The sequence below is a fragment of the Vipera berus genome, assembly GCF_964194415.1.
Source record: "Vipera berus genome assembly, chromosome: 9".
NCBI classification, from domain to species: Eukaryota; Metazoa; Chordata; class Lepidosauria; order Squamata; family Viperidae; genus Vipera; species Vipera berus.
In genome coordinates this window covers 14,306,771-14,319,295 of record NC_138212.1, presented here as the reverse complement: position 1 = coordinate 14,319,295, position 12,525 = coordinate 14,306,771, and the positions used below count along the sequence as shown (strand labels likewise).

Genomic DNA, 12,525 nt, shown 5'->3' with positions numbered 1-12,525 from the left:
GCTGATGGCATGGCCACTTTGCTCCATCAGAATCTAACTAAGTTTACAAAACTTGCATCTAAATTATAGGCGCAGGAAATACAAAATCAAAACACACACACACACACACACACACACGTGCATCAACATGCTTTCCTGATGAAGAAACCCGTTTTAAGGTCTGTGTTTTTCTGTTCCAAACAGCACAAAATGAAGGCTTTGGCAAAAATATGAAACGCATTGGGCGAAGGGGGTCAAAAGCAGGCTGTTGGAACAACGTGGTTCAGAAGGGGTTAAGACCGAGGAGGGTGTGGATTAGCGTTTTCCTGTCTTGACAGCCTGTATATACAGCAGGCAGACCAGCTGCCGGCTGGCCGCACAGAGTTCACTTCCCTTGCTTGCCCCAAAATCTTCTGGCGCTCGGATGTTATTGAAGATGCTGTCATGCTTTTAAAGGGGAGCAGAAGGTGAGTCCATAAACAGACCTGGTTACCAGGTTACCATATTGGGCGACCCCCAGATTAGAGAACAGCTGTTCTGGAATTGGCCTTCCCTTGGCTTTTGCTAATGATTCTACTGGCTATGAATTCCCTTCCATTTCATTTGAATTAATTACTGTACACCAGCCAACCTTGGCAGTTTTAAGATGTGTGGACTTCAGCTCCCAGCATTCCCAGTCAGCTGTGCAGGATGGGGAATTCTGGGAGTTGAAGCCAAACTTCTAGAAAGTTGCCAAAGTTGAGAAACACTGGGGTAGACTGTCAATTTAGGTTCAAAGAGAAAATCAAAATACTTTTCAGGCATCTCTCTGTGTGCCTTTTAGTGCTCAACTGTGGTGGGGAGAAAGAAACCCCTTTCCTGGTTATGTATCCGTCTAGGCTTAACATGGTATGGTAGGTGAGAATGTGGTTGGCAGCTTTATAATTTGGTGTGTTTTATGAACCTAATCAGTCCGCTTCAGGATGCCTTGTAAACCCCAGCGGTTGTTTTAATTCCATAAAGTAAAGGTCATGGGTAGAGTGAAACATGACTGGCAGGGGAAATCTTTACCTTTTTTTTTACCATTTAATGTGATATTTTTGTACAATGTTATATATTCATTCACCCAGGTAATGTTTTGGCTGACAGAAATTTAGGCAGACTAGATCCTAATCTTGTAGACTTCAAGATAGGCTTTCTCAAAGTGGACTTTAGTAGACTTCTATCATAATAAATCCATCAGATCCATAGCATAACTGCCCACAACCGTGCATCTTACACATGCCTTGGATTATAATATCCATCATCCTTAGATACAGTGAAGTGTGATGGATGCTGTTGTTCACTGAAAGGGAAGCAGGCCTGAGGATCAAGCCGAGGGGGCAGAAGGCAATCCACACATCCAGAAGGCATCAGTTTGGGGTAGATAACCCCCCAAATAGCACAAGATTCTTGTCTGAGTGCCACCTCTTGAGACTGTGTTGGTGTGTTTCCTCTGGTGAGCAAGTGACAGTTCAAAATAAGCCTTTGGAGGAGTCTCCTGTGGCTGGTGCGGTGTTTGGCTTCTGGGCATATGTATCCCATTTGGTGAGGTCTGTACTTAAACCTCCAAATTTGGAGGGTGTGGCCCAGAGTGGAAGGAGATTGCTAGTACCAGACAGGTTTATTTATAGCTGTGGATTGAAGAGGCAAAAGTTCAATAGAAATTCGTTTTCTAGCTGGTTTTGTAAATCCTCTTCCTCAGATCCACAGGTCTTAGGGAAAGCTAGCTTCTTGAGGAGAGGAGTCATGACATGGGCTTCTTTTGAAGCCCTTCCATACATTACATGATAGCAAGATCACCAGGTCTCATAAGAAACTGAGGTCGCTATGACTTTTGGATATACTACTAAAGAACACAAGAACATCAGTGATAGTTTTAATTTGGGAGGACGGAGGATTTTTATGGGGTTCCTCTTACCTGTCAGTGAGCCACGCTTCAAGAAAGAGAGAGTAAGTGAGCCAAGCTGCCTTTTTGGTTAGGATCACCAGAGAAACTGTCTTTGGACAGCAGTACCTCACCAGGGATGCCCAGTTCCAACAAGGAGAAACTTTGGTTTGTCCCCACAAGTGGAAGCAAACAATATTTGATTAGGTCTATAACGCTTGGGACGCAGTGGCTCAAAGGGACGCGGTGGCTCAGTGGGTTAGGACGCTGAGCTTGTCGATCTGATGGTCAGCAGTTTGGTGGGTCGAATCCCGAGTGCCGCGTAACAGAGTGAGCACCTGTTACTCGTCCCAGCTTCTGCCAACCTAGCAGTTCGAAAGCACGTAAAAATGCAAGTAGAAAAATAGGGACCACTACGGTGGGAAGGTAACAGCGTTCCGTGCGCCTTTGGCGTCTAGTCATGCCGGCCACATGACCACGGAGACGTCCTTGGACAAGCGCTGGCTCTTTGGCTTTGAAACAGAGATGAGCACCGGCCCCTAGAGTCAGAAACGACTAGCATGCATGTGCGGGGGAACCTTTACCTTTACCTTATAACGCTTGAGATAGGATGTTATTCTAGATCAGGTGTAGGCAACCTTGGCTCTTTTATGACTCGTGGACTTCAACTCCCAGAATTCCTGAACCAGCATGACTCAGCTTGGAAACTTCTCCCTTTCCCCTCAGCATGGCTGGCTCAGGAATTCTGGGAGTTGGAGTCCACAAGTCATAAAAGGGCCAGGTTTGAAGACCCGTTCGAACTGTTTGTAGCCATCTAAGTGTCAACTAATTTTTGCACCCCAAGTATTGGCAATCCAGCTCTGTACTTGAAATAATTTTCGCCCCATATTGTCATGGTTCTGACAGTTCTATGTGGCAACCTAGAATGAAGAGAAAGATGGCTGCAGCCAAGTTCATTCCAGAGTTGACACACATACTAAAATGCTTTGACTCTTTCCTTTCATTTGTCCCGCACACGAATATTAGTAATGTGAGGAAAGAGGTGATCTCCACTAAGAGCCAGTTGGGGCAATGATTAAGGTGCTGGATTAGAAGCCAAGAGATAATGAATCTTAGACAAGTAAAACAACTATTCAATCTAAATATCTTGCCAAATTGATAGGATTCTCTTTTGGGGAACTGGGCGACCTGGCTTCAGTTCTTAAATGAGACAATAAGTGGAGAGGGGAGCTGCCTCCTTAAAAAAATATTTGGAAGGAGATGAGAAGAAGGGACAACAGCTGAATGACTGAATATTGGTTTTGCATATAGAACAGGGGTGTCAAACTCGCAACGTCACATGATGTGTCACAACCTATCACAACTTTTTTGCCATTGCCGGCAATGGGTTGGGCGCGGTTTTGCTATGATGCATCCAGCCCGCAGGCCGACAGTTTGACACCCCTGGTGTAGAACATCTCATGTTAAAATTGTTTCATTTTTTAAAAAAAATCTTAGATATTAAGCAATAGCATGATTCCAACAGGAAAACCTATGTCCGTGACAATAGCTCTCTCCCAAAATATAATCTTTCCATTAGCATGGAAGTTTAAATTCCATTAACAATCTGTGTCACAGTTCCCATATCCATGTTATTTGCATGTAGAAAGAGGCTAAGTATGCTTAAGTGAGATGTTTCAGAACTCTTCAGTCTATTTGGATTAGTGAGACAGTACCAACTTCATTTCCCAAAGCCAAATGGTTCTGGGTTAGTTACAAGATGCTAGATATTGGGTGTGAATCCAGTTTAGGGATCTATTGGCTCCTGTGCAATTAGATAGCCTTTTCCATATATAAATAACCATCTGCAAACTCACTGAAGGGCAGAAATAGGCATAAATCATTGCCTTCTACCTATTGAGCTCAATGGCACTCTTTCACATATCAGCCATTCTTTGATTTACCATCTTTCCCATTTTTAATTTCTGTACGAGAGCAGGCCCATTAAAAAGAAGATCAGTGGCAGATATAGGAAGAAATTGTTGAAAATCTTATTTGGGAGCATTTTTTTAAAGGACCTATGGCCCATCACCGTAACAATTCCATTTACTATCTTCCTGATTCTGCAAATGATTAACTAGAGAATATCTGGAAAGGAAGGCAAAGTCTCAGCAATTTTTCATTGCAACCTTCTTTGTTCGTTATTTATTCATCCTTTAAAATTAGCAAGGGTGAATGGCTGGGGAACTGGAAATAACCTGAAGAGGCAAAGGCCGCAATAATTTTACTTAATTCCATCAGCATTGCGCAATTCTTCAACCTGATATCCTCCAGATGTGCTTAGGTTTACAATTCCCAGGATTCCCAATCAGAGGGACCTGTAAATCTTGGAAGTATAGTTCTGATACCTCTGAAAGGCTTCAGATTGGAGAAGGCTAGCCTAGCATAGACTTCCTCCTTTGTTGAAGAAGCAAAAAACAAATTTGGTCTATGGCATTCTCTATTTATGCTACTGCAAAATTCCTACCACTAGTCAAGGTTGGGATATAGGTGTAGTCAGAGGTATATCAAGAACAAAAGAGTGCATCAAATCCTCTTCTTGTGGAAAAACCATAGGCTCAGGAAACCCTAAATGTGAACAGGAAGACATTTTTGTAGCTCTTTCTGCCCAGCAAAACTCAGTGGGCACATCCTGGATGGATATTCCCAGGTAGATGTTTCCATCGTGTCATTCTGATTGGTTAATACACAAAGGATTCCCGATTCAGATCTCAGAAACTCACTGCATTCTGTCTACCTAACTACTCTTCTGCAAGCAGCTTTGAAACTGAATGGTAGAATTCCTCCAATGGCCGTGTTGGATTCTGCCTATCAGATCCTATCAGTGATCTACCATTTCCACCCATCCTGAACCCTACCAGACTTTTCCAAGATCTTTCCCAGGATGTCTCTCCAGTTGTTCATAAACTCAGACTCTCAACTGGCTCAGTCAAGTTTTGCCAAGAATGAGAGATGTTGGCAGCTTATAATTCAGCAATATCTAAAAAGAGACAACTTCTCCGTGCCCACTTTTCCCCTAGATAAAAAGTCAGGCATCCTATCCTAAAACATCACCAGCATTTCCTGGCATTCCTTTATGAAGAGGAAACAGGCATGGTGGTCCACCTGAGGCCAATCCTCCTTTAGGAACAGAGATTTACTTCAAATTGCGTGAAACGGAAGGGAAGTCCCTAACACCCAGTCTGGCTTTTCTAACCTCCCACTCGCTCCATCTTCCTGCCTCAGACTTGGCTACCTTCATACAACTGGTTGCCTAGAGCAGGGTAGAAGAGCTTTTATGCTAACTTTTGCTTGTGGCGTTTGCTTTGTTCTGGGAATGGCTGAGCCAATAAAGATAAAGCCGCCAGTTCCTCTATTTTTTCCTGCTTGGCTTCCTCTTGAAACCTCTGTATGAAAGTGTGGAACTCATTTGATATCCTGCCCAGCAAGCTTCCTCTTCTGAAATAAATCTTTCTGGGGCTTCTCTTGGCCCTGCAGAGGGTCTTGAACATGTTGGAATAAACATGTTTAAAAAGAAAATCTGGCATTTTAATTTGGAGCATAAAAACAAAATCCTTCTCTTCTTGTCCAGGGTCAAGACTTTGGCTGAATCTAAGTGATATTGCCCGACTAAATGAAATTTGCCAGGAAGAGTATAGAATAACTTGGTGGGTTAGTCACTCAAGGGAACCACAGAGATGACCTTGGAGAAAGGATTCAGAAATTGTTCCAATAGCAGAAGGCGCTAAAACGTGCTTTGAGCCAAGGAAACTATTAGGAGGAATCTTAATCCCTGGGGTATAAGAGGGGAAAACATGGTCAGGCTTGTAAGATACTGTTATATTGCAACATCCTGTCTTAATAAAGGATAGTTCTAATCATTGTGAGGACTCTATTTGTTGATCTGGCCAATTGAAGGGCTGACAATCATACAGTGGTGGATCTGCCCTTCAATTCTTGTTAATAATTGATTATATTTAATGTAGCAGGAAGGGAAAGATTCATCTATTCACTCTTGCATCTTCAAGTCAGTTTTGACTTCTGTGACTGGGCAAGTCCTTACACTTTTCTTGGCAAGATTTTTGGAAGTGGTTTGCTCTTGCCTTCTTGCTAGTCCTGAGAGAGAAGGGCTGGCACAAGGCCATCCAGCTGGCTTTGTGCCAATGATGGGACTAGAATTAACAATTGCACAAAACTGTCATCCAATGTAATTGATGTTAAAGGAAATCAAATTTAGTTTTTGTCCAGGCCTACTTACTTTTTGGAATAAGTTTCTTCCATATGCCAACACGGTGTGGCCACTGCTCGAAAAACCCATGTCAAGTCCAGCTTCCTGCTAACACAGGAAACTATGTTACATAGCGATCCAGTCTTTGCTTAAAATATCTGATGAAAGGAAATACTGTTTTCTAAGTCAGCCTGTTCACTACTGAATCTTGAACACTATCAAGAATTCTATCTAGTGTTTAGCTGAAATCCCCTTATCATTTATTCATGCTGGTTAGGAATTATGGAACTTAACAAGTCCAATTCATCACAAGAACTATAATTAAGAAAGATTATCCTAAGTAGGAACATTCAGAAAACCATAGACCAAAGAGGGAATTACCTTGGAGTAAAACTTTTTACAATTTGGCATGTTGTGGCCAATCCATTTTGAGCTGGAACATTGGAGTTTCCCAGATGGTAGATCAGCGCTTGAACAAAAATTCACTTCATTTTAAAAAAAACAACCCACCAAAATATTATTCACTGCTGATTAATTGTGTATTTCCCAGCAATTCTCATCTTTCAAGAATCACAATGTGATAAAAAATACCATTCTGATTCTCATTAATCTTCTTCTCTGCTTCTAGGACAATTGTGGAGTGGCAAGCATCCAACAGTGTTCTTTCTTCACAGAAAGATTTCACTCCTCATTGGAAGCGTGGCTGAATTCTAATAAACAGAAACAAATAAGCAAGTAAACTGGTTTCCAGCATTGCAGAAGAGATTGTGGAAGAGTAGCTAAATCTTCATGTGGGACAACCATATACCTTTTCTCTAGGGTGTGGTGTTGGAGAAAATTCTGCTATTTTTTTTTAACCTGTTAGTCATAATCTGTTCATGAAATTACTGCAGACCAAAAACATCCTGGTTTTGGAAATTGCCCAATATCTGAAACTGTGGCTACAGAATGAGGCCTCTTTCTCCAGGAGATGGACTTTCCCCTCTGGGTCTGCTCACACGAGGGCCTGACTACTTGCGTAAGCAGCTGGAGATGAGTGGTGGGGGGCGCACGCCGAGTGCCGTGGAGAGGCTGGAGGCTGACAAAGCCAAATATGTCAAGTCTCGGCAAGTGATCAACAGTCGTCAGGAGCCAATACTGCTCAGCCACACTCCCCAGTCTTCCCCTTGCTGCAGGAGACCCCTAACCCTCCACCAGCAAAGTGAATGTCCTCAGTGCTTGACAACAGACCACGATGGCCTCAGACCCAAGAAGCAGCCCCCTTCCCCTCAGTCCCCCATAGCGCGGCGAGGGGGCAGCAGGCGCCTACTGAGGCCTGATTCACTTGTCATCTACCGGCAAAAACGTGACTGTTCTCTGGTCAACAAGGAGAACAGCAAAGGGTACAGCCTAATGAGGTGGCTGTTTCAGGGTCCACTGAGGGATGGACATCATAACTGTCCTTCAAGGAGTCTCTTTGGAGATGGACACCTGGAAGTGACCCAAGAAGAGAACTCCATGGTTTGGGTACCTGCAGAGAAGGAGGACACAAGGACTGCACATTCAGTGGACCTCCTAGATGGATTCGTGGGTTGTGAGTCTGAGCCTAGTCAAAAACCCCAGGCCAGCTCTCAGCTCAATGTTGACCAGCCCTTTCCTTCCTCAAGCCATTACCAAACAGAAGCCAAGAAAGAGCTGACTCTGAGTTATTCTCTTCCTCTTTCAGAGAAAGAACGATTCTTTAATTACTGTGGCTTGGACCGGAATTTGGTAGAGGTGCTTGGAGTTGAACGCTTCAAACCAGGCAGCTGGGAAGCTGGTTCCCTCTGCATTGGGTCAGCTAGTTCTGAACACGATGGCCTTTCCTATAGTGGGGAGCCCTTGTCTACTGAAGACCCAAGCGACAAGCTGTCTTCAACGGTCTCCGTCGTGGAGCGAAATGCCCGTGTCATTAAATGGCTTTACAGCTGTCAGCAGGCCCAAACGAGATCCAAAGAATCTACAGTATGAACTCATAAAGGTCTGGGGTCCAAGGCTCTCCCTTTACCCCAAGTGAGGGGAAGTCCTGTTTTTGGAGGAGATGGCAATGTTCCCACCAGGGCAAACACAGCAGGGAAAAGCTACTATCTGTCACCCGATGTGTCTTTCTCAAAGGAATACAGATAGTCCTCGACTTACAACCATCCTTTAAGTGACTATTCAAAGGGACTTATGATCATTTTTCACAATTATGACCATTGCAACATGCTCACAATCACAGGATCAAAATTTGGACACTTAGCAACTAACTCATATTTATGACAGTTGCAGTGTCCCAGAGTCATGTGATCCCCATTTGCAACCTTCTGACATGCAAAGTCAATGGGGAAGACAGACTCACTTAACAGCCATGTTACTAACTTAACAACTGAAGTGATTCACTTAACAACTGTGGCAAGAAATGTCATAAAACAAGGCTCAACTCACTTAACTCTCTTGCTTAGCATAGAAATGTTACGCTCAATTATGGTCGTAAGTTGAGGGCTATCTGTACTGTTAAAAACCAGTTGGCCTTGAACTTTCACTGAAATTTTCCCAGCCAGGGTCTAACCATCATGGTTAATAATGATTAATTACCGTGTTGAGAATTTGGGAATTGAAATCTAACAAGTGGAGGACCTCAAGTGGAACAAGATTCCCTACAGGTATCCTCGGCCATAAGGATACAGTGTCCAGGCTAATTTAAGGGCTGAAATTTCTTGCCGCCATCCAGAGCAGATGGACACATTTCCCCCCCTTTTTTTGGCATTGATTGAGACCCTTTGTGGTACAGCAGAGAACACAGGGAGGATTGGTTCAAATCTCTACTCGCCCGTGAAGTTTCTTAAAGTGAAAAGTTAACTTTGCCTGTCACTTTTTCTACAAGGATGATCCAGATATCCTGCTAACAGACAACCCCTGTGTACACTGGCTGGTTGGGTTATTAAACACTGCTCCATTTAGGCCTCCAACAAAGTGCTGAGCAATAAGGATTTTCCCCTCCTGTTGGCAGAACCCTCTGAATGTAGTTCTATAACTGAATCATCCAAGGTTTTTTTCCCCTGATAGCTTGGTTCAAGGCCAGCGTGCTTGGCTCTAGTTCTTCCTTTAAGCTGAAGCCTGCATGACTTGCTTCACTGTGCTGCAAGATGTTTCTGCTTCCCTGTGTTTGTAATTTAAAAAGTTGTTGGTAAATGTATCTGCTTTTGCTCAATACCAACCAGCCTTGGGAAAACAGCATTCTGAGGGGGTTCAGCAAATGTCAGGCTGATGTTATGGGTTTTACATTGTGGATTTTTAATGCTATAAGTCTCCTGGAGTCACCGTCTGTGAGTTGGATGGTTCTATAAATTTGATTAATAGATAAATAAATTTATTTTCTGGTCTGGGAGAAGCACTAGGCAACCACAGAATATAACCCTTGATTTCTGTAAGGTGGGGAAAAAATAATGCCTGTACTTCTGGCGAACTGGAATTATTTCTAGGGGAGGTGTGCGGGTTTTATTCAGCTGTGTTTCCTTCTGTTTGGACTGTTCACTAATCTGATGGTGGGAGGAATCAAAAAGGACTCTCTAAGAATCCTTCCATGCCTCCTCTGTTTCTAATCTTTAATCACAGGACCCCTAATCCTGATGACCCCGGGTAAAGAAAATAAAGTGAGAACTCCTCACTGATCAATGGTTTAAAGACAGTCAGACATCCCTAACATGCAGGGATGATCTGGCTTACAAGGGGGGAAAATTGTACTTGCCTGAAGCTCTTCGTCTTAATGCCCTCAAACACAGCCATGATGTCAAATAGGCTGGGCATCTAATTTCACTGCGACCTGGTAGCATTCATGCAGCTGGTCGGGCACAGCTCAGTGCAAACAGCGACACACAAATTGAAGTATATCTTATTGCATTTCTTGCAGCTTTGAGAATAAGGAACACCCTGAGATTCTGCAGCAACAGAATTCTCCCTTCACCTCCACAAAACAGAAAAGGGAACAAATAAATCAACACAAAGAAGTAGGAATATAGTCACAACTCTTGTCAATTTCATCCCTGCTTCATTGGGAAGCAGGGGGAGGATGCAAAGTTGTAAAACCATCATTACCCTTTATGGACCCACTAGAGTAATGGAAGTACAAAGAGCAATAGCTTTTAGGTTTATACAGTATACAGCCCCTTAGTGCTTTACCTCACTCTCTGGGCAGTTTACAATGTAAGCATTATTTGCATATTCTCCCCAACAATCTGGGTCTTCATTTTACCAAGTTCAGAAGAATGAAAGGCTGAGTCAACCTCATGATCAAACTCCAGGCTGTGGGCAGAGTTTGCCTGCAATATTGCACTTTAATCACTGGGCCACCAGGGCTCCTTACAAGTAGCCAGGAGAAGGGAAGACACAGGAATTCTGCTAATAGAAAAATGGCTTACTCTTGGGCTCTTCAAAGTTCCACAGTTTCCAGTGAAAAACTGATTTCAGAGCATTTTTTATTATTTCACAACAGAGCTGCAAACAACAACAAAAACCTCAGCACACCTGTCAAAGAGTCAGGAGTAAAGGTGTGGAGGTGATGCAGGAACTGTCTACATATCCTTTGTAGAACTGTCATGAATTACAACTGCCTGAGTTGGGCAGCCATATACGTTTCTCAAATAAGATCAAATAATTAAATAGTAAAGCGTCCTCTTCAATAATATGGATGCTCAAGATCTCAAATACCATTATGGTATCAGTTTGTGAAAGGTGACTTTTTAATAAATATATAACTGAAGGTTCATTTCAAAAGCAGTGTGCTTGCACAGATCTAATATGGATTCTAAGACAATTGATATTTTCCATTGAATGTACATGAAAAATTGCAGCCTACAATTAATGAATGCTGCTCAACAAACTCTGGATTATTGTTCTGTAGAAAATGAACAAGATTTTAATTTCTGAAGACAGTCCATCTGTTGCCATCTTGTGGTAGCTAGATATATCATAATAATCTAATAGAAAACCTACATTTACTGTGAACAGGCAATTTATTTTAGCCCATTCCGTGAAAATACAAGATTCCATTGAAATGAACAACTGAAGCTACATTTCCAAACCTTATAATTGCAAGCCTATATTTCAAAATGTGTGAATGTGGTCAGCGGCCATGAGCTGAAGACACGGTAGAACATTCCCTGTCCTTCAGGAACCCTATTTTAATGTCATGCTTTCCCCCTTAATGAGCAAAAACAGAATATTTGATCTGTAACATAGGTAACACTGCAAAATTATGCAAAATACCTACTTTCTTTAACTTGAGAATTGCTTATGCATGTCTTTGCTGTATTTGTGCAAAAGGTTTACAGATTATATTATAGTTTTAACTAAGGGAAAATAAGCAAGTTTCTCTCTGCCTCTAAGGCAGGGATTTTCAATCCCAGCAATGTTACGAAGTGTGGACCTCAATTCTCAGAATTTCCAGCCAGCATGCTGGGGCAGAAGAATTCTGGGAGTTAAAGTCCACACTTCTAACAGTTGTTGAGATGGAGAAACATTGCTCTAGGGCTGCATATCAAGAAAATCATGAGTATATTGTGGTGGATCTTGAGTATATGCGGCTGAACTAAGATATGGCTATAGCCACACTATGAGATCAATACGGATACAGATTCCTTTCCCTCTGATATTCTGCTGCCTCTCCTCCAAGCAGCAAGATGTAGGAAAGAGGCAGAGACTAAAAGCATGCACACAACCCAAGATCCGATTCAAATTATTCATTTAATTCAGTGAATTGAATTGATCCAAATTGTGGAATCTGAGTCCAACTATCTGCTCAGAGAAAGGTGCCTGTGGATGCATAAGAGAGTATTACATTGTTGAACTGATTCAGAGACATTGCTTTTCTGTGACTTCAGGAGAAAATAGCAATTTGATTCAATTATCCTATTCAAAGTGGTGATAAGATCTAATTGTCGTTAAACAGAATCTTCACTAAATTCTAACAGGTAGTTCTTTCCAGAAGTCTGAACCAAACTCTTGAATGGGAGAGTTAAAAATTGGCAAAGGACTGCCTAAAATTAGAATTATAACCACATTTAGCAGGTTATCCACGATTATCTATGAACTTACATTTCCATAACATAAAAGACAATGAACAATCTGAAGCTATTTCTGGCTATTAAAGTATTTAATTTTCAACATGCTTAAATTAAACATTACTTGGGGCTGACAGTTGGGGAAGGCAGAAGAGAAACAGAGGACACCGTGTTTGAACAGGCCTCTTCTCAAGCAGTGAAACACTAGACAGGTATCTAGAACATCCTAACAGATTAGGATATTTTTTTAATGATAGTCATCAGCAAAGATTTGAAAAAAAATGAAGATGTTAATGAGGTAGGTATGTCCAATGTCTGTTTGGGCTGTGGACTGG

At 42.2% G+C, this 12,525-nt stretch overlaps 1 protein-coding gene across 1 annotated transcript; it reads left to right on the top strand.

Annotated features, from left to right (window-relative positions):
• Window positions 1–320: 320 nt before the first annotated feature.
• On the top strand, window positions 321–9,525 carry FAM110D (family with sequence similarity 110 member D). Its single transcript, XM_081334949.1, has 2 exons — window positions 321–446; window positions 6,760–9,525. Exon 2 carries the CDS (start codon window positions 7,080–7,082, stop codon window positions 8,118–8,120), a length of 1,041 nt encoding a protein of 346 aa, XP_081191075.1. The 5' UTR covers window positions 321–446; window positions 6,760–7,079; the 3' UTR covers window positions 8,121–9,525.
• The last annotated feature ends 3,000 nt before the right edge of the window (window positions 9,526–12,525 follow it).

Coding starts and splice junctions, on each gene's coding strand:
- FAM110D (XM_081334949.1), top strand. CDS start 7,080: ATGAGGCCTCTTTCTCCAGGAGATGGACTTTCCCCTCTGGGTCTGCTC.